Consider the following 22,841-nt stretch of genomic DNA (forward strand, 5'->3'; position numbering starts at 1 on the left):
CTGCAAATGATCACAGTCTTGAGCATTTGTCTTGATCATTCATAACACTAAGTTATGTTGTTTAAGTAAAAGTAACTAGTTAAAAAAAACTGAATTAGAGTTTTCAGCTTCATAAGGCAAAGCAGTAACAGAATGGTCATACCTACAACTAGAATATTTAAACAGTATCAGATCTAAAATGAACCATCAAGCAAATGGTTTGACGGATATTTCTGTCATACCATAAGTAGATATTTCAAAGTAATAATTTTAAATGTTTTCCTAACAAAAGAACGTGAACTGTGAACTTCCAGATGTTCAAGCTGGTTTTAGAAAAGGCAGAGGAACCAGAGATCAAATTGCCAACATCCGCTGGATCATCAAAAAAGCAAAAGAGTTCCAGAAAAACATCTATTTCTGCTTTATTGACTATGCCAAAGCCTTTGACTGTGTGGATCACAATCAACTGTGGAAAATTCTGAAAGAGATGGGAATACCAGACCACCTGACCTGCCTCTTGAGAAACCTATATGCAGGTCAGGAAGCAACAGTTAGAACTGGACATGGAACAACAGACTGATTCCGAATAGGAAAAGGAGTACGTCAAGCCTGTATATTGTCACCCTGCTTATTTAACTTCTATGCAGAGTGCATCATGAGAAATGCTGGGCTGGAAGAAACACAAGCTGGAATCAAGATTGCCGGGAGAAATATCAATAACCTCAGATATGCAGATGATACCACCCTCATGGCAGAAAGTGAAGAGGAACTAAAAAGCCTCTTGATGAAAGTGAAAGAGGAGAGTGAAAAAGTTGGCCTAAAGCTCAACATTCAGAAAACGAAGATCATGGCATCTGGTCCCATCACTTCATGGGAAATAGATGGGGAAACAGTGGAAACAGTGTCAGACTTTATTTTGGGGGGCTCCAAAATCACTACATGGTGACTACAGCCATGAAATTAAAAGACGCTTACTCCTTGGAAGAAAGGTTATGACCAACCTAGATAGCATATTCAAAAGCAGAGATGTTACTTTGCCAACAAAGGTCCGTCTAGTCAAGGCTATGGTTTTTCCAGTAGTCATGTATGGATGTGAGAGGTGGACTGTGAAGAAGGCTGAGCGCCGAAGAATTGATGCTTTTGAACTGTGGTGTTGGAGAAGACTCTTGCGAGTCCCTTGGACTGCAAGGAGATCCAACCAGTCCATTCTGAAGGAGATCAGCCCTGGGATTTCTTTGGAAGGAATGATGCTGAAGCTGAAGCTCCAGTACTTTGGCCACCTCATGTGAAGAGCTGACTCACTGGAAAAGACCCTGATGCTGGGAGGGATTGGGGGCAGGAGGAGAAGGGGACGACAGAGGATGAGATGGCTGGATGGCATCACTGACTTGATGGACGTGAGTCTGAGTGAACTCCAGGAGTTGGTGATGGACAGGGAGGCCTGGTGTGCTGCGATTCATGGGGTCGCAAAGAGTCGGACACAACTGAGCCACTGAACTGAACTGAACTGAACAAAAGAATATTTATTAAACCAAATCATAGGAAGACACAATGTTTAAGGCAAACTCCCTATCCTTGGGGGACATACAATGAAACTGGAGTGAAAAGAGAGTGTAAGGTTATTAAAAAAATGTAGTCTATTTGAATGCCAAATGACTACAAGTGATCAGCATTAGAGCATTAGAACAGTTATGAGGCTTGATGCAAGAGATGGGACTTTTAATCAAATGTTGAAAAACAGAATTTGAGCAAATGAAGAGAAGAGAATAGGGAATTCATTTGTGAGGAATGATGCCCAAAAATGGTTCAGGAAAAAGAATTCAAAGATCCAACTATACTCCAGTTACCTCTGATTCAAAGGAACTAGCTCAGCCCTCCAGACACTCCATTCACAGTTATTTAACTGGACATGACAAACGGGAGTGGCAAAGCTGGTTCCCAGTCCTGCATGACTCTTAACATAAACAGCTTTTCCGCCAATAAGCATCTGACCCATAGCAGGAGAAAGCCATGTATCAGAGGTAAATGAGCTAAACCCAGTAGTTTTCAATAATACAGGAAAGTTACTTTTCCTACAGATAGAATTGACAAAGCAGATTATCCTCTATTTTAGAACCAAAAATGCTTTGTTCATGAAGGGATAACTTTTACTTTACAGAGCCTACTAACCTTTTTTCTTTATGGCTGCCAATTCTTGCTCAATTCTAAGGCAGATAGACTGTGTGAGTTCAAAAGATATCCTCTGAAAAGCATCAAAATCTTCCACTGTGAACACATGGGTCTCTGCAGGAGGAGAGGCAATGGCTTCCAGCTCTGAGCGAACAGCATCCTTCACACCAACGGCAAAGATTTCAACATCTGAATTCCTCAGTTTTATAGCCGGGTCTCTAAAAGCATCTGAAGATTTTCCATCTGTGATAAGAATCATGACCTTCGGGACATTGCTTCTTGAACCCTTGCTCGGCACAAATATTTTCTCTCTGACATAAGTCATTGCTTTCCCAGTGTTGGTAGACCCTCCTCGGTAAGGGAAAGTGTTTATTGCTTCAATTATATCTTCAACTTTGGTGAATTTTTTCAATGTGAATTCAGTATGAGGATCCCGGCTGTACTGGACAAGACTTATCTGTACCCTATTTGGTGAAATTTCAAAACTTTTTACGAGAACTTCCAAAAAGGCCCTAACTTTAACAAAGTTTGCAATCCCAATGCTATAGGAACCATCAACCAAAAACACAATATCGGCTTTTATATCCACACCACGTGAGCATTCTGTAAAAAAGAAAGAAAGCCCATTAAAGTTCAAGCATCAATTAATCATAGGAAATAAACAAATTTATAAACAAATATGACTTAATCATAAGAATATAAATACAGCAGTTTCTCTGCATCCTAGGGGTGGGAGTGGTTCCAGAACCTCCTTTTTCATTCCAAACTCTGTGGATGCTCAAGCCCACTCTATAAAACAGCACAAGGAGGTTGGCCCTCCAGATTCGCAGATTTCTGCATCTGCGGGTTCGACCCATGTCAGACAACATAGGTGGCTGAATCTGTGGATATGGAACCCATGCACATAGAGAGCCAAAGACATCTGGTTTTCTTAGTAAGCAGGCTTCTCTAAAGGAAACTTATCACAACTGCTTTGTTTAAAAGTAAGTCTGAACCAGAAAGGTCTACTACCAAATGGGCCTCCACATATTTCAAACCCTATTAACTCACCCACTTGAACTTTCATTGGTTGAGTCTTCTCCATTATTGAAACAGGTTCACTGGATGTCAATCCCTTCATGGCAGAAACACTGATCTGGTATTCTGTGTCTGCTGAGAGGTCACGGACGCTGAGCGTGGTCGTCTGAGGCCCCACACTCAGAGCATGCTGTCGGCTTCCCGTGGTCATGGGTATAAGGAGAACTTTATAGCCAGTCACTGCGCTAGGAGATGGACTCCAGCTTAGCTTAACGTATTTCGACGAGACTTCCGTGGCAATCAAATTTGAAGGAGGTTCAACAACTATGAAACAACAAGCAGAAGGGTGATTAAAAACAGTGAGATGCAACCCCATTAATGAGGTCTTTACTGTTACACCTCAGTTTTCCTTATTCAAATTAATCATGATCGTATCAGGAAAAGGGCTTCCCAGGTGGCACGAGTAGTAAAAGAACCCACCTGCCAATGCAGGATCTTAAGAGACGCAGCTTCAATCCCTGGGTTGGGAAGATCCCCTGGAGGAGGGCATCGCAACCCACTCCAGTATTCTTGCCTGGAGAATCCCATGGATAGAGCAGCCTGGCGGGCTACAGTCCATAGGGTTGCAAAGAGTCAGACACGGCTGTAGCAACTTAGCACACACACGTCACGTGCATGTATCAGAAAAAGTTTCCAGTCACAGACACCCACTTCCACTTGTACCCACCAAACCAGAGATTCAGTACCTGAATTTTAATCCAGGAGATGAGAAGTTTAGAGCAAAGAAATCCTTGAAAAAATTAATAATAGGACATCAGATGCCTAATTCATTTCTGGGACCAAGATTTTCCATTTTGGTTTTGGTATTACATTCATGGGCCCTTACCCTGGAGGAGGGCAGGACAACCCACTCCAGTATTCTTGCCTGGAGAATCCCATGACATGAGGAGCCTGGAGGGCTACAGTCCATGGGGTCACAAAGAGTCGGACACAACTGAAGCGACTAAGCAAGCCTGCATGTCATGGCCTTTATTCAGGTGCCAAAGGAGGACTTGATAAATATTTGCTAAATCAATGGCTTACTCAGTACTTTAGAAATAATTTTTTCCCTTTTCATAAAACTTTAAACATAATAATATAATATTTTAAAGATACTTTATAATATGCCAAGAAAGATAAGTCAGCCGTTCTTAAATGACAGGTTCTTATAATTTTAAATAATTGTATTTCCACTTCATCAAAGGTTTAGAAGAAAAAAGCTCAGCTATGTTCAGAATGCCACCAAACAGGTGAAACCACGGTGTATAACATGCAGATTGATAAGCAAATACTGATCATCTAAAAATGTTCTGTCCTTAGTCGATGTAGAACATAGTCATGTACTTAGCTAATAACAAAGCATCGCAAGCTATTTCAGACCAAATCTTCGAAGTTTTAGATCTGTCGATGGAATCTATTTCCCAGAAGATATGGTTCTACGTTTCTGTAAGTCAGCCTGAGACACTGGATGATAGAACATGCACAAGGTTACACACTGTCTTCTCTGAAAGGCTATCAGACATAGTCCATAAAAGCGATGCCTACAGAAATGAGAAATAATGGGAGGACAGGAATGGATGCACCAACTGGCAGCCTAGGGGACAGAAGTCGCAGGCAATCGCCAGCAGCAGAGGAGACCCCAAAGTTAAGACTGTGGACACCTGGGATGAAGCCCGTGTACCCTGCAGGGAGAGTGCAAACAGGGGCAGAACCAAAGGTGGCCTAACCTCGAACATGCACCCTAGTGAGGGTGAAAACTCAAATGTTTTAAAAGGCTGAGTAAGAGAAGATGACCAGGGGAAAGTCAGACGGGGGTGCATTTTGTAACAGTGCCGAGCAAAAAATCAGACACTAGGCAGTAAAACAAAGAAAGAGATTCAGAGCCCGTGAGGTAATAAGAAGGCGCTCTGAAACTGGATTACAGCCCATGAACACTGCCAAAACGCTTGGGGTTTGGAGATGAAAGATTCTACATGATTGAAGATGGAGTTATTTAGAACTTATCTTTAAGCAGTTGTCAATTCTCAGACTGAGAGGAGAACAATCGTGGAAACTGATTTTTTTGACGCCCCAAAGGATGTTTATGAAATGTTTTTTTCTCTCTCCCATGTATTTAAAAGCAATTGCTGATAAATGGGAACATTTTGCAAAAGTGGGAGGATCAAACTGACTGCTCTTTGAAATAGTCTTAAGAGCTTTGAAAACGCTACACAGTTTATGGTGACAGAAAACTCTTTGCCACTGAATAGAAACAGCGCTGTGATGAGTTTAAGTTGCAGAGTACTAAGCTAAATGTCCCCCTGTTTGTAAAACCATAAATGTTCTCAAATAATGGAAAAGGTGAACACATGGGAACGCCCAACAATTCACTCACCTTCTTCTCCACTGACCAGTTCACCAAGCTGTTCATCCACACCTGAGCACACCTGGGAGATGATTTCATTCTGAATATCCACAATTGCATCGAAGTTGGCCACGTTGAACACATGATTGAGTGAAGGTGTGGAGGCAATTTGTTTGAGTTCTTTTGCATCTGCAGCTTTAATGCCTTTAAAAAAGAAGGGACATGGATAACCAATGGGGACCTCCTGTATGGTCCATGGAACTCTGCTCAGTGTTATATGGCAGCCTGGATGGAAGGGGAGTTTGGGGGAGAATGGATACACGTAAGTATATGGTTGAATCCCTTTACTATTCGCCTGAAACTATCACAACATTGTTAATCAGCAATACCCCAATACAAAATAAAGTTTTAAAAAATGGGAGTAGGATATTTGAAGGGGCTTCCCTTCAAAAGTGGCTCAAACATTAAAGAATCCACCTGCAATGCAGGAGACCCAGGCTTGATCCTGGGTCGGGAAGGTCCCCTGGAGAAGGGAATGACAACCCACTGCGGTATTCTTGCTCACAGAATCCCATGGTCAGAGGAGCCTGGTGGGCTACAGTCCACTGAGTCACAAAGAGTAGGACCCGACTGGGCCACTAACACATACACACAGGATCTTTGGAAAGGGAAATGGGTCACATCAAGGAAGTTCTTTGCTTTCTTAGTCTTTCCCAAGTGAAGACATTTTCGACTCCTTATTCAGTCATAAACTGAATTGCTTTGTTTCCTAACGAATGTGCAACTGTTGAAAGGACAAAAACAGTTGAATGACATTTTCTCATTTCATATAATGTGGCCACAGAGGCAAATGAGTGGTTGGTAAAACAGAGTAGGCTCTCATGCCAACCACGCCATCATTCATCCCTGCTGCCATCTGTGTAGATAATACTTTTTTCTTCCAGAGTCCTGAATGAGCTGGAGCTCTCTGAATTCTTCAAGTGTTACATAATAGAGGAAACACATATAAAACACTTAATGATAATACAAGGAGGACCTTTATGAGAACCAGTGGCTCAGAATTCTTTGAAAAGCAGAGGGTTGACAAGGAATGTGAATATCGCCTTACTTAATACATACACAGCTCTAATGCCTCTTTTAAAAAGGGGGGACATGGGGACCTCCTGTATGGTACATGGAACTCTGCTCAGTTATATGGCAGACTGGATGGGAGGGAAATTTGGGGGAGAATGGATACATGTACATGTATGGCTGAATCCCTTTACTATCCACCTGAAACTACACCAATAAAAAAGTTTTTTAAAAAAGGGAGGAGCTACATGAAAGAGATAGACAAGCAAAATTTTACTCCAAAATGATTTGGAGTAACACTGCACTATAAGGTGCGGCAAACCTTGCTTTCCTTCCTTGAGGAAGGATCCTCTTTGAGGAATCAAGCCTTCGTCTTCTGAGCATGAAGTAGTAAAGTGGTTCTAAAAGAAAAACACTTCACCAAATGTGACCTACCCAAAGAGAAAACTTCAACCCCAATATTTCGAAGCTCTCTTGCTGGAATTTCTACTTCATCCTGGGACTTGCCATCTGTAATAATAATCGCCACTTTGGGAAAGCCAACTCTTGCCCCAGCAGATTCCGTGAAGGTATTTTTAATTAAGTAATCAATGGCTTCCCCTGAAATAAAAAAGAGATACGTCGAGTCACTCCACACTATACAATTTTACTAAAATAAAAACTACAAGATTACTTTCAAAATTATTTAACATATGATCATTTGTGCATCCCATCATTCCTTTCCCAAACAGACACTTCATTTATCTTAAACAATACCAAAATTTGTAAAAAAAAATAATAATTATAATAAATACCTGTCATCGTGTTGCCACCTTTGTATGGGATCTTTTTAATTGCAGCAAGCAGCTCTTCCTGTTGGTAGTACTGATTTAAGTTAAATTCTGTCCTGGTGTCAGAGCTGTACTGAACAACTCCAACCCTTGTCTTCTCTTCCCCAATGTCAAAAGCAGACACGAGAGCAGCAATGAAGTCTAAGATGTACTTAAAATTGTTTCTTCCCACACTCCATGAGCCATCCACAAGGAAAACTAAATCGGTCCAGGCACTGACAGAACATTCTGAAATATATGTGATACAATTTTTAAATGACACGCTATTAAATCTATCTAGCATTAAGGAATACAAACTAACATTGCAAAAATGTTGGCTCCTAAAATCATTTTGTTCTTTAGAACATTTCATATCGTTCTTCCCCCACAAGTGACATGCACAAAAGAACACAACATTTTATTGGCACAAATTTTCGGGCAGGTTCCCAGATGGCGCTAGTGGTAAAGAACCTGCCTGCCAAAGCAGGAGAATAAGAGACATGGGTTCAAGCCCTGGGTTGGGAAGATCCCCTGGAGAAGGGCATGGCAACCCACTTCAGTATTCTTGGCTGGTCTGGCAGGCTACAGTCCCTTGGGTCACAGAGAGTCAGACACTACTGAAGCAACTTAACACACACACACAGAAGTATTTTCAGTACCTTCGTGAAGATGCATTTCTGCAGCTATGTCTTTAAATTGTCATAGAAGACATTGTGCAAGACAAGATGAAAAGATATATGACTGATTCTCCAAGAGCCTATGACCCAAGCATTTGTGCCATTGACTTATCTATTTTTGTAACTATATCCTCACTCTTTTCTCCAAGTAAAAATTACATAAAATATCTAGGAGACATACAAAAGAAATATAAGCAAAGTGTTTTCCTTCTTGGTACTTTTAGATCAATAAATACAAAACAGGAACTTCCCAGGTGCTCCAGTGGCTAAGACTCTGCATTACCAGCGCAGGGGCCTGGGTTCCATCTCTGATCAGGACTAGATCGCACATGCCGCAACTAAGATCTGGTGCAGTCAAATAAATATTTTTTAAAATTACAGAACAACTGCTGTGCCATTTAAGCAAATGCAATAGAGCCAAAGGAAAAAGCAAATCTTTTAACATTCTCCTGCACTTTACAATGTAATGGTCTAAAGCTGGCAGCTGATTAGTCCAGAGGGTTAATGAAATCTTAACAGAAGTAACAACTATCATAAATATAATGCAAATACTCATAATATCTTGTCCTAATCATCAATGAATTTAAATTTCACAACTAAATCTACTTTCACTAAAGAAAAGGCAGGGAAACTATTTTAATTCAAAAGTAAAAACACATGTGGTATCTTTAAATCCCCCAAAATACAACAACTGGTGTTTGTAATCAAACATATTTTTTCTTCTTTCTGTGGTCAGTTGGTGAGTAGGAAACAGGTTGGTTTTTATGAAAATCTGTATTCGTAAGGCAAAACGGAGTAAATTTTCTGAAGGTATTTTTGTCCCTGCAGTCAGTTGGTGGATAACAAGAGAAGTATTTGGCTCAGAAAAGAAGGAAAGGGTCCTGGAAAAATTTGCAAGCCAATACAAGTTGCCTGCCTAAATAATTTTTGCATACTATTTAATGGGCCAGCATAAGTTTACTGAAAGTCAATGTTTGGAATAATACTTTGCTTTAGAATAAATATTGATGATTCAGGGAAAATATTTGCATTGTAACTGCATGCTATAAACTTCACTTCAGATTATTAGACATTAGAAAGAATTATAAACAGTGATTTGGAGGGGAAAATTCCAGATAAAGGGAACTTTGTGTTCACAATATTTTTATTGTTATCATGAGTCATAAATCCCACTTATAAGGTGGCAAAATTAGAAGTCCAACCACTTAAGGCTTCATCCCAGTAAGTCAGAGCAGTGTAGGACAAAAAGGGCCTAGAAACCACAAAACCAGACCATAAAATTGCTTTCATTTGATTACAAATGCATCAATTCATCAGAGACATCCTACAGAGACTCTGGAAATGTTTACAGTCACACCAAGTAAGCCCACGTAAACACCCTAGAGATGACCAGAATATATACAGCGATTTTCATGGAAATGGAATTGCTAAAGACACCACGAGGGCATCTCCCTTGTGGTCCATCTCCCATGTGTCCCTAAGCTACCATCTGTTTCTACAATTTAAGTCCAGTGATGAGCTTTGTTTTTCACCTACTGCCAGAATACCGTAGGGAAACCTGAACATACACAAATTTAATACGCCCCCAGTAAAAAGAATATTGAGTACCTAGAATGGTTAGAAAGTAAGAACGGAGGTGTTATAAGCACTTAGGCATACATTACTATTATACTGCCTATACTTGTGGATAAAACTTATAGAAATTAATATAGGAGTGAGATCAAACTATGGATCCAATTGGAACATCTCCTTTATATATTACATGTATAACTTACTTCTGCAAAACCACATACAAATATTAAGGAAAATGCTTACTTTGTATCTCTGTTTTTCCGGGTTTCTTCTCCCCTGGCTTTGTCGGGCCACCTGTTTGAACTGAGTCAAAACTTGATTATTACAAGGGGAAATGAACCCATACAAATACTTCCGAAGAAGAAAATAAGTATATTGTCTTTCACCATTGTCTTTCAAGTGTATGGTGTATTCCCAGCTTGTCAGAGAATACAGCCAAATAAGCATTCCCTTGCAAATGAATTATTTTCAGTGAGGCTTTAGATATATTTCAAAAAAAGATATTAACTCTGTAGCTTGGCAAAGTCTAATGCTTTTTAATAGTTTTCGTTCATAACATTCCTGCTGCTTGCAGAGTCCAAGCTTATAAATGTGAGTAAATTATTCACATCTACTAATAACTAGGATCAGAGCAAGAATATTTAGTGCTGATGTAAATTAACTCTGCATAACAACAAATTAAATTTGAAAGTTGGAGAAACCTTCTGCAAAATATAAGGTATAAAAGTACTTTATATGTGCGCTTACTTGTTAATTGGCCTATAACTGGTACACTTTCTTCTACTTCATCATATGAAGTGATTGTCACCACATACTCTATTTCAGGTATAAGCTCTGTTAATAACGTTTCAGTGGTACTAGCTGAAAGGGTAAATTCTTTAGTGGGCCCATCTGGAAATATAGAAAGGAAAATATCAATGCAACAAAACTTTTTTCACATATAACATAATACAATATAATGTAATTCCCAGATATACTCAAAACCTGAAAATTCAAAATACACATTTTTCTCAGAATACCCAAGCATTATTGTTTTTACTGTCCTCCAAAACTAACACTTTGAATTCTAGAAATTCAATAAATGAACTGGCCTTGCCTTTACCTGTTACAATCATATTCCATATTTGTTTGAGGACTCAAGTATGCCTCTAGATTAAAGATATATCAGAATATCAAAAACAATCTTTCATTGTGTTTGAATACTAATGGTAGATAACAAAATTTTTATAAGTGAGATATAGAGCAGAAAATAATTTAATTTTAAATTATGTATCAGAGAGTACCAAAAGAAAATGAAAGGCTAAAAATCAACTCAAAGACAACAAACCCCATTGGCTAAAATGAATGTCTACTGGGAAACAGCATTCACTTTTATAGGAGAGATGTATCCTCCATATTCCAGTGAGGGGTGAGGCATACTCTAAAGGGTAACCATGGTCCTCTGATCTGACTTAACTATCAAATATTTCAAAGTACAGTGTACTGAGCATTTCCTTACATGCTGACAATTATGTATTTCCTTTTAGATTATGTTAATGCTCAATTCAACAGGAAACAGTAGTTGTTAGAGACTAAATGACTTTTAAAATTCTTAACCATATTAATTTTCATCAAAACATAATCAAGAAAAGCAACAAGCATGACAGAACCCTGAGAAATGTTCCAGGTTAATATGTGGAGCATTGCAGAACCAACCAGGGCCCACCATGGAAAAATAAGACCCCAGGGCTCTGTGGGTATGGATGGTCTCAGTGTTCATTTCTACAGCCAGTCATTTCCAACATCTGGAAACCAGATGAACTCTTTTTCAACTGCTTTTTGGCTTTGGAATCAATGAAACAGTTAACTGTAAATATATTTGGGAAGAGAAGATTCAAGGAAGAAAAAGTAAATGCCTGACCCCTTTTTAAGCTCTTGGATCATATTGAAAACAGATAACAGTTTCTCAATCCCCTGATAAATCAGCATTTAAAATCATTGGCATTTTTAAAGGCCATAAGTATGCAAACACAGCTCTGGTGATAAGTTATGTTGACATTATCTATCTCTTCCATCAGCCAATCAAGACCCCTCCCTACCACTTGGCCAGTGCTCATAAAAATGGTTTTATTCCCATTCCATGTTAGAAATAAAAGTCAGTCAAGAGAGATTGGTTCTCCCTACTCAAACAACATCAAGGATACTGACTCTCAGCCTTAGGATACAGAATTTACCCAGTAAATCCTTGTCTTCCATCATGGCAGCTCACCACTATCCCAGAAGACTGTGTCCTGAGCACTGAAGTACGCAGGACACTGGGCAAAGAAAAACACCTCACTTCATCACTTGTCACTGAAGTGTTGGACAGATTAAGTGATTCAAGAAGAATGTCAAGCAGTGATCGTTCTATTTTATAAAATCAAAGATTACCAGCAATATTCCGATCAGGGGATAAAGTCTAACAGCTTTACACAGCAAACCAAGTTAATAAAGCTAACACTATAAAAATATAATAGTGGGTTCTGAGCTGGAAATCTGGAGACCTGAGTCCACCAAATATCTTGTGACATTAGGTAAACCCCTCTGGTTTTCTAAATCTTGGTTTCCTCATAATGAAGCAGAAAATGGGGGAAGGATCAGATTATATCATCTTGGATGTCTGTCCGAAAACCTCAACATCCCAAAACTTACCCGTTGTAGGGTCCACTGTTATTTTGAAACCCACAATTGGATCAGGTGGTATTGCCCATGACATATGAACAGTATTTTCATCTATAATTTTAAAATTCAAGTCTGAAGGAGGTTCAACTGCAAAAAGAGAGAGTTGGTATGTTACACTTTCCAATGTCACAAAATGGTCAATTTAATTAATAAAGAATTTTGTTGAGCAAAGCTTACTAAAATTGTCTTTGCATAAATTTGTTTCCAACAAATATAAAAGATATCTTGTTGGACAAGAATAAAATTAAAAGCTGACACGGTATGACAAAACATCAGAGAGTATACATATTACAGAAGACAGCACAAAACGCTTTGGATTCTTGAGTTGCTAGGTCATCCAAGAATGGCCAGCAAAATCAAGCATAATAGAAACAAATTTGGATACAAGTACATACAGGTACAATGAAATCACATATAATAACCACATATGCAAACAATTCACATAACAATTAAGGAAATTTCAATACATGCTGAGTGGATTTTGAATAAGCATGCCAAATCACAACCTGCTTACAACCACAGAAGTTAAGTTAGAACACTGACAAAATACTTTTTTTTCATAATATGGAAAGAATCAATGATATTTTGGTTCATTCTCTGCATCATTGCCTTGTTATTAATTTTTGTTTGATAATTCTCAGTCTGTGGCAGAGACGAGAAATGTATTTTAATAAAAAGGAAGAAACACTGTTGGGAAATTTAGCACTGTTGCGTTTCACAAGGAAATATACATTTAAATGTATATTTGTATTCAAATGGACCAATACTCAAAAATAGTCATAAGGAATGTCAATCATTTATAAATATATAAGAATGATATACAGGTGTTTATAAAATTAATATTCTGCCTGTTTACACCAATTTTCTGTATGTTTGCAAGGTGTAAACCAACACTTATTTTCCTTTGCAGCAGGTATATTCCATACTAGAAGTGGCATTTTAAGTTAAAATGCCAGTATGGTCCTTTTACAAAAACAATGGTTAATTATGAAAAGACAACATCAATGTATACTTATGGACATTTATTTACAGAACTTAAAGAAACTAGTAAAGCAATCTGAAGACATGACCGCATAAATCTTGGAGAAGTCAATGACAGGAATAATTGAAAAGTACAGAAAGCAATAGTTTACATACAAAACTGTTCAGCATCATGCACATGTCAATGAAATGTTGGCTGGTTTTTAGTTTCCCACAACGAACGAAAGCCTCCATGTACAGTAGTCATTACACAAAGACGGTCCAGAAGTATTTTATAATGATATTCTCCCTGCAGGGTTCATGCCTCATCATGCAGCATTGTACTGACTCACTGTCAGTGCATGGTCGATGCATCAAAATGATGACTCTCGAAGCAGGTCAACACAATAAAATGACTTTCTGCCATATTCTTCTGCGTTTTAAGAGTGAACGTATTCCTTGTGAGTCAGAATTTTCTGTTTTGAGAGATTACAATCGCCTTTCAGGTTTTCCTAAAGGTCAATTGAACTGTAGTAGTAGCTTGGAGACATGAGTCATAGAATTTAACTGGGGTTAGGGATTTATGTAATATTAATAGCACATTTTAATGGAAATTATACAAATTAAGCAAACATTTGCTTTAAGGAACTGCTGTTTCCAGCTGTAGGAGATGGCTTTTTATTTCTACTGTATACACTAGTCATGGAATGGATGTTATTTTCCTACTGTCCATACACAGGCAGTGAGATTAGACTATTAATCTACATGCATAGTTTAATTATTCAACATTCTGCTGTCTGTAACCGTATTGCGAGGTTTCCCGGTAGCCATCACTTAGTATAACAAGCATGCAACAGATGTTAATAGGACAACAGGTATTAAGAATATCATTATAAAATATTATTTCAGTAGCAATGGCTCAGGACAAATTTAATGCAAAGGCAGACGCAACTGGCCTGAGCATGCTTTTGAAAAATCAGTACATGGAAAAACAGTACCACCAACCTTGCAAGGAAATTGACCTGAAGCAGCAGACACTAGGTTAAAACTGCTGAAGGGCAGCAGCAGCCCACCTTGTTGATTTCCAAATGACCAGGATTCCAGAAAAACTGAAAAATTGACTGTTGGGAAAAGTCTTTAACAATTGGATTTTAAGGTGTTCATAGAAAATCAGATGTGGTACTTGGGGATCAGAAGTAATAAAGGACGGTTGACCAGCATGTGTACAACAGACAGCCCTTTGCACTTTTCCTCTTGCCGCCTTTACCACTTGCAAAATCTTTTAGGCTTGCCATTCTATGTACTTTGTTTGTTTGTTTTTTCATGAAAAAAAAATAATAAAGCAGGTGTGAGTGTGGACCCCCGTTGACTTGAATCAATGCAAAATATATTTTCATTAACTTCAAAAGTCTTCTATTTTATATAAAAGTAATTCACAACTGCCTTTGCATCATTATAAACAGTGAATGCAGATGCCAGAAGAGTTCTAATAAACTACCCACATAGGGATTGTGATTGCAAACAGTCTTAGTTGTGTAGAATATGAACGGGAATGAAGATAAATAGAAGTGTAATTATAAATGAATAAGGTAGAAATCAGGTATATTAATATATTCATAAAACTAAGTACTGATAGTGAAGAAACTAAAGTTTTAAATATTCATAACACTAACAGTTTAAGTTCATATTTATGAATAATGCTCTTTGTTATCAAAAGGCTATGCTATCAAAGCTACATTCTGATATGTCTTTTCACATAAATTGGCAGGATTTGGGACTTTTTAGCAATGATAATAATAGCTAGCTTTTGCTGAGTGTCTTTTCTATGACAGGCAGAGTTGGTCACTTTATATATTGTCTCTCTCTCCTCTCATGACCACCCAGGAGAGTGGCCTTATTATCTGATTCACAGATGAATCAGTGAAATTCAGAAGGGTTAACACAGCAGCAAATAAGCAGCCAAACTTTGACCCCCATAATCTGACTCCAGAGCATACAGTTTTCTACCATACTGGCTTATTAGATACAAAATATTTGCATGAAAGATTAACTTTAGAAACCAATATTGATATGAATTTGGCTATTAAAATATACATAAGTATTTTACTCACTCTATGAAAAACCTTTATTTCATGCCTCATCAGCAATAAATATGTGCTATTTAGACATCTCCAATTCAGATACAGATGAAGTTTGGTATATTAACTTTACAACTTGTTTAAGCACTTTTAAAACCAAAGTGTCTATCTTGATATATAGTTTTTACAAAACATGGTTATTCATTATGGCACTCAAAAGAAAGATATGTCCAAGAGTTTAAAACAGTGCAAGGGTGGATGGCCAGGTGGGAGGAGATTGGTTTAATAAGATTTGGTAAGTGTATGAAGTGTATCAAAGATAAGGAAAACCAAGAACAAACTGCTAAAACATCATCTTGATGAACCAGTAAGACCTTTAGTCTGATTTTTGTGATAGCAATACTGAGAAGGGTACTACTTTAATGGTAGAAACTTTGAGAAGCGAGCAAAGTGTAGTTTGACTATATTCAATAGGCACTAATTTTTATTTTCTGTCCAAAGCTAGTATAAATTAAATGACCTTTGCCATGATACAGATATTTATTTCATCTGTGTTTATAAGATACCAAAAATAAGCAGTTGAAAAGTTCATGTTTCAGACAAGTAATAAATTATTCTGTGCAGATTACAAAATGCATTCTTTCATTACACTGACTGGGTTGACCCACGGCCAAGCAAGAAACCAGCGCAATGGGCGCAGGCTAGCACGGCCCTGGACTAGACCTGGGTCTTGCCTGTGCCTTGCCCCCAGGCATCACGTTCATTAACTGAGCCGTTCAGCCTCTCTGGTCCTCATTTTCTCATTTGGAGAATGAGAAAAACTAGAATAGATAACTATACATTCCCATCTAGTTTGAAATTTCTGCTGCAAGTTAGACACAGGATTATAGAAATATGCATTAACTTGCCTCTTAACCTAGACACAAGATAATTAAAGCTTATAGCCTCTACTCAGTTATGAATTAAAAATACCCAATATTTCATTATATATTATGAACTACAAATCAGAGTTACTAAAATTATAACTGTTTTTCATAAAACATACAATCACCTCAAATTTAGATTAATTAGAAAGGTGTCTAATTCTCAGGGAACACTGGCCATTGACCTTTAAATGTTAAGTGTTAAATTTCCTAAATGGCAATTAATATACAGTATGATACAGGAACCAAAAATAACTCACACATTTTAGATCTTACAGAGAGCTGGCCAAGTTATAAGGTTAATAAAGTCTATGCTGCAGCTAAAAAGTATTAAAAGAAAAAATCAAAAATAAATAAATAAAAGAAAAAATCATTTCACTCTTATTTCTATGGGAGAAAATACTAATTATGAAAAATAAAGTTTCTTGTATAAGTAAGTAGAATAAAATAACATGACAAAGGTGGTACTCCCTATATTTAAAAAAAAAAAAGGATAAATGCAAAAAGTGAATGCCAAAATCTTTTAATTAAAGGTATGGAACTTTCCACACATAAAAAAAAATTAAGTAGAAATTGACTGGAAAATAGTATGAAGACAAGAGTACAAGTTGGAAAAGGGAAAGAAAAGTTACAATGGCTACTTTAGAATTAAGGTCAAAATGACATCTCAAGAAGCAGGGCTGCCAGTTGAAGTTTTGAAATGTATCAACAGAAATGATTCAGAGAACTTCTGTTTGCAGCCCATTGTCCCCAGAAACGCCTTGGCTACAAATTTTGTTAGCCCTTCCCAGCCTCCTGGGGCCACTTAGTTGGTAATTAACATTGGACCAGTCCTGTCCAACACTGGAGCCACAAGCCGCATGTGGCTATCAAGCACTTGAAATGTGGCCAGTCTGGATGAAATGCACTGCAAGTGTAAAATACACACCCAGTTTCAAAGACTAAATACAAAAAATGCAAAATATCTCACTAATAATTTTTATTTGATTACATGTTAAAATGGCAACACAGTGGATATATTAGGTTAAGTGAAATATGTTGCAAAGACTAATTTCTCCTGTTTCTTTTTCCCTTTTTAATGTCACAATCAGAATATTTTAAGTTGCATGTGTGGCTTGCATTTGTGGCTCACAATATATTTCTATTTGGCAGTGCCAAACCGGAGAATGAGGTCCCCTTCAAATAAAAAATCTTATTAAAATATCATTATTAAATGCTGACCTAAGCAGGTGAGAGACAAGAAGAGAAACAGCTTAAGAAAGCAAAAGAAAGAGCTATACCATGTGGAAATAAATACAAACTTAAAAGATAAATTATGAGAAATACGGAAATAATCAGTAATGTAGATAGCAAAATGTTCTTTTCAACTGCACTTTGCTAACTATCTATTATCCAATTGAGAACTGATTTTTTTCCACTTACATCATTTCCAATCCAATTCTTGTCCTAAGAATTCACAACTCTTTCTGATTTTCAAATAACTATTTTCTTAATGAGCAATAAATAGGCCACTTTAGTGAATTATCTAAAAATATCTTGAGTGGGGCTTCCACAAGTTCCTCCAGTGAAATTCCTTCCTAATAACGACATAGAAAGGAACATTAAAAGCACTCTCATCTGAATATTACTTCACAGAAGCCACTCTGAAAAGCCTCTACATTCATGAAATATTCATCAGATAAGCAGAGCCAGCAAGTTTCCCTTACTTTTATGAACATGCTGTACATTTTGAAGACTCTGCTTTTCCTAATCTTAATTTTTTGTCCTTGCGGTCTTGAACCAGAGAATCGAACACAACAGAAAGTTTTTGGAAAATCTCAGTGTTGTCTTGAAACCCTTCTACTTCACCACAACCTCTAAATAAGCCTCACCCTCTGAACCCCACCCCCAACTTCCACACTGCCCCACCCAGAAATATTGCTTTTCTCCCTCAACTCCATCAGGAGCATTTCTTTACTGGGGAAAGAAAAAAAAAAAAGAGAGAGAGAGAGAGAGAGCATATTTTTAAGTTGTCTTTTATGGTAGTACCCCATTTACCTTGCAGAACAATAAATCTAGTGTGTCAGATCTCCCATGATAACAGAGGAAACACAGGAGCCTCTACTGGGTTAATATCCAGAAAGGGCTTGTTCCACCAATCCTGACAAACGAAGGCATCAAATGCACACAACAGTAAGGATGAAATAAGGCTGAAAACCTAACAAAAGTCCCTCATTTTCTAAGGGGTGGAGCCTATAGAGCTTTTCCAGACCCTTGGGCCCTGAGCCCATCTCTGAGGCTCAGAAGACTGAGCGCCCAGGGATGATGCTGGGAGAAGGAGGGTTGGGGGAGGTGATGCCGGGTTGGCCAGGCTCCCACCAGCTCCTTGGGTTGAGAACCTTGGCCCAGACCCAACCTGTGCGCGAGGGGCTGGGGCTGGGCTTGGGCCAGGCGTCCCCGGGCGCAGCGAACCAAACAGGGACAGCAGCCACCCCACCCCCACCAACCCGGCCACTGCCAACACACCCCGGGTCCCGGATCGCTACCGACCACCCACTCCCGGGGCGATCTGCCTGCTCACGTGCCCGCACCGCCCGCCTCGCCGACCGGACTCCCCACAAAACACACAGAGGCGCAGAGCCGACGCTGTTGGAGTCTTTTATTCGGTGCTGTCACCGAGGCCGCGGCCCCGAGCCAGGGGCTCCCCCAGCCACGCGCACGAGCGAGCGCGCCGGGCGCTCCGGGGCTCCTGGGTACCACCCTCGGGGCGTCCGGTCCGTAGAGCCGGGTGCAGCCGTCGCCCCCTCCCGGACGGCTGGTCCTCGCTCCGAAGGCGGCAGCGGCGGTGGCGGTGTGGACAGCACACCGCAGAGACAAGCGCAAGGAGAGCACACAGCACTGTACGGAACAGAGGAAGCGGAAGACGGGAAAGAGCTGGACCTGAGAGCTGGGAGGTGGACGAACCTCAGAGAAGGGGGCGTTTCTCCGGAGCAGAGAAACCCCGGGAGAAAACACACGAAGTGCAGGGGAAACAGACGGAGCAACAGGGCAAGAAAGGTTTGCTTTTTTCTTTCCTTTCTAGACTTCTACCTTGTCACGGGGAGAAGGAGGGAAAAGCCTTTTACCTTCTGCCTCGATGGAAGACAGGAGTAGGGCCGCGCCCAGGGCGGCGAGCGCTGGGGGAAGCCTGGTCCGCATGCTCCGCCTCGGGGCTCACAGCCACATGAAGGGATCTGCCGGAGGAAACAGTGACCGCATCAGAACCGGGTCCGGGCGGGCCTGGAACCAGGTTAGAACTGGAGCCTGGACCCGGGCCAGGACCCGACCCCCTCTGCCTTAATAACCACAGGGCCCAGCCGGGCAAAGAATAGGCCCTATTGTGGAGCAGTGGAAGAAGTCAAGTTCGTCTGCAGCAGTTCAATCAGGGCACTAAGAGCGAGTTGAAGTTTAAAGAGGGTCCTGTTTGCCTGGAGGCCGGACCTGCTTAGCATCCCCGGTGAAGGGCCTTACCAGGCCCCACATGACTTCATCCTGCCTGGGTGATGGCTAATTCAGAGATCATCTTATCCCTAAGTCAACTAAATGTCTCTTCCAGCTGGGGTTTTTATTTGGCCAGGTTTTTTTTTTTTTTCCTAGCTGCGGAACTCTTTAGGTAACTGTACTTTAGTGGTCTCAGGGTAATTTGGAAAAGTATAATAAACCTCTTTTACTCTCTTTTTTCCTTCATTTTGTTCTGCCTACAAATATCCAGCCCTTGAAGGTCTGAAATGGATTATACAGAAACATGTACAGCCCAAGAGAAACTTGACCCTCCTGCTAGCTGCGTTGTCTTCACATCTGATAAATCTTTCACTCAAGATGAGGAAAAAACAACTCTGAAATACATAATAAAAGGGAAAGGCAATCGAAGGGACAAAGCACTCTTGTCTGTTTTCCCAAGATTTTTTTAAATAAAATTCTCAGTAATAATTACTCTTCTCACTTAACTGTTCATTTATTCCAGAAGATTACAGGTTTACATGCTCCAGAGGAGAATATATCCTATTCTGATTTGTCCTGATTCTGTAACTAGGCTATTAATTCCTTCAAGACAAGGAAACTTAATCACCTTTTGTGGCAAGTAACACATAGTAAGTAGGTGCCTATTCCATGTTGGTAGAAAGAAATCTGAACTATTCTAAGGTCCAACTCAGGAACAAAAGCTACCAGTGATGAATTTAAAAGTGGGAGACTGCCAGAGGCAAACATAAAAAGAGAGTTGATTCTGAGATACATAAATTATTGTAAGGCAACAGACCAGGCCTCTTGAAAAACGAAGTCATGCTTGGGAACCCAAAAAGAAGCCAAAGGTTGAGCCCTCTTTGAGAAAAGAAACTGACAAGCTCCAACCGTGTCTTTCCAAATTATTGGCATGATGTATCAGGGCAGCTTTCCTGGGCCCGAGTGTAAATTGCATTTTAAATGTCTGATGAACAGGCTTGCCAGATTGCCCGGAGCTCCCTTTTATAAGCCAAGATTAAAATTTTCCCGCTGCTCTGGAGATTCAAGGACTCTAGCAATTTCTTTCTTCCTACTTAACTGTTTGACATGTCTAACCCTCTTCTACATCAGTAAAAGGCAAGAGGTGAGACCGGTCCATTGTTCCCATCATCTGGCCTTAACTTCGCTATAATAATTTCCAACTCAGTTGGCAGTCGTGCTCGCGAAAAGTTAAAGGCTGACAATCGACCCACCGAAAAACTGTGTGCAGATTTTTTTTTTTTTAAACCGCTGAACTCGCTGTAAAGTTGTGGCAGGGCTATTGCGGATCTAGAGCGCCACTTATCGGCTGTCTTAACTCAGCGGCACAATGGATCCTATCTCGTCGCGGTATCTGAACATAAAGTCAGTTCAGACAGCCAGCCAGCCAGGCATTACACCCATGTTTAAAAAGAAGAAGAAAGAAAGAAAAGTTCTCTCTGCGTTTAGCCCAAACATTTATCTGAATGTTTAGCAACACTTCATTGAGCATTCTCAGACACAAAAAGTCTGAAATCGGCCGCCCCTACGTGGCAGCGGGGCCATTTCACATACTCATGAATGAAAACGAGTCGGGCGGGCGGGGGCGGGGGGCTGGAAACTTGGATTCATCTCCTTGGGCCAACTAGTCCCTTCCCCCCACTCCGCTGGAAGAGCCCAATTATTGCCAAGTTTAAAAAGGCAATTGCACCCCCACCCCCACCCCGAGGGGTCCCTCCAGATTGCCTGCGCGTCACCTACCGCCGACCTAACCCACTGAATCCTCGACATTAGTTACCCAAGGACCACCAAGTTTAGCGCTCATTTCCTTTCTTGCCCCATCCCTCCCCGGCGCGCCAGCACGCTTTAGAAGGCCACAGAATCCGGGTTGAGGGAAAGGGAAAGGGGTCCCCGGCAAGCCCCGCAAGGACCACCTGCGGCCCCTAAGGGTGCCTGACGCGGTGCACCTCTTCTGCTCCCTGGCTACACTCCCCGCTCCTTAAACCCCTCTGCGACTCCTACACTGTCTAGGATAGAGGATGGAAACTCGCGCAAAGTTTCCACGACCCTGAGGAGGGCCACCCCGTCTAGCCTGGGGGAGAAGCTGGGTAACGTCGGGCCAAAGCCAAGTCCCCGAGAGCTGAACTAACCCCCACCCACCCCCAACGGCGGGATGCTTTGAAACGCGGAGGAAGGAGCTAGAACACCAGCCCGGGAATCTGTCTCCAGATGCCAAACGCACCAGCGCAGCCTCGACGAAGGGTCGGCGGGCCCTCTAAAGAATTCCGCCCCGGGCGTCATCTTCCCTGCGCGCCGGCAGCCGCGAGGCCAGCGGCTCCAGGACCCCGCGCACCCCTCGTCAATTTCAACCAAGCATCTATAGACGAAATGCCTCCTCCAGCTGGAACAGTGAAGGGGTGCTTTACTCACGCACACCCGCCCGGCATCCTCTCTTGAGAAAAAAACTACATTTCTTTCCCCCTTCATGTTACACATGAACCCAAAAAAAAAAAAATCTCCGAGTAGCCCAGGCGCACGTTCCAACGGCCCCCGCTCGGGCTCCTGAATGGCTCAGAGCCGAGCGAGGAAGGGGCTCGAAGCGAGTTTCCCCAGATACCTTTGGAAGGGACGAGGCGAGGCGGGGAGGCTAGCAGCCAGACCGACCTGAGGCGGTGGTGACCGAGGTAGCGGCGGCGACAGAGGCTTCCCGGCGTCGCGGAAGCCGGCGCTCGGTGTGACCCCCCGCGCACGCCCGGGCGGTGGGCGCTGCGCTCCGGGCGCACCTGGCGGCCGCGGAGAGGTGGAGCGGCCGCAGGGCCACCGGGGAGCCGGAGGCGGCGGAGCCCGGGCGGAGCGGCGAGCGCGGCCGGACAGGCGGAGACGGCCCGGGACCGCGGCTGCCGGCGCGCGGACGCGTCTGGGTCGGCTCGCCTCGGTCGAGTGGGAAGAGGCTCCGCGCCGCGGGCTCCTTAATAGAGGGCTGTTCCCAGCTCTCAGTTTACTCGGTTACGAAACGCCTGAGAAGG

At 41.1% G+C, this 22,841-nt stretch overlaps 1 protein-coding gene across 1 annotated transcript in view; it reads right to left on the bottom strand.

Moving 5' to 3' along the window:
- Positions 1 to 22,551, bottom strand: part of COL12A1 (collagen type XII alpha 1 chain) — a 118,180-nt gene extending 95,629 nt beyond the window's left edge. Inside the window, exons 1-10 of the mRNA XM_068985253.1 lie at positions 22,480 to 22,551; positions 19,443 to 19,550; positions 12,348 to 12,464; positions 10,425 to 10,568; positions 9,921 to 9,980; positions 7,414 to 7,677; positions 7,055 to 7,219; positions 5,579 to 5,752; positions 3,199 to 3,489; positions 2,149 to 2,751 (exon numbers count right to left, since the gene is read on the bottom strand). Of these exons, the coding sequence (XP_068841354.1) occupies positions 2,149 to 2,751; positions 3,199 to 3,489; positions 5,579 to 5,752; positions 7,055 to 7,219; positions 7,414 to 7,677; positions 9,921 to 9,980; positions 10,425 to 10,568; positions 12,348 to 12,464; positions 19,443 to 19,515 (1,891 nt within the window). The 5' untranslated portion in view covers positions 19,516 to 19,550; positions 22,480 to 22,551. The remainder of the gene's footprint in view (positions 1 to 2,148; positions 2,752 to 3,198; positions 3,490 to 5,578; positions 5,753 to 7,054; positions 7,220 to 7,413; positions 7,678 to 9,920; positions 9,981 to 10,424; positions 10,569 to 12,347; positions 12,465 to 19,442; positions 19,551 to 22,479) is intronic.
- Between the last annotated feature and the right edge of the window lie 290 nt (positions 22,552 to 22,841).

This window comes from Capricornis sumatraensis, chromosome 13 (genome assembly GCF_032405125.1).
Source record: "Capricornis sumatraensis isolate serow.1 chromosome 13, serow.2, whole genome shotgun sequence".
Classification (NCBI taxonomy): domain Eukaryota; kingdom Metazoa; phylum Chordata; class Mammalia; order Artiodactyla; family Bovidae; genus Capricornis; species Capricornis sumatraensis.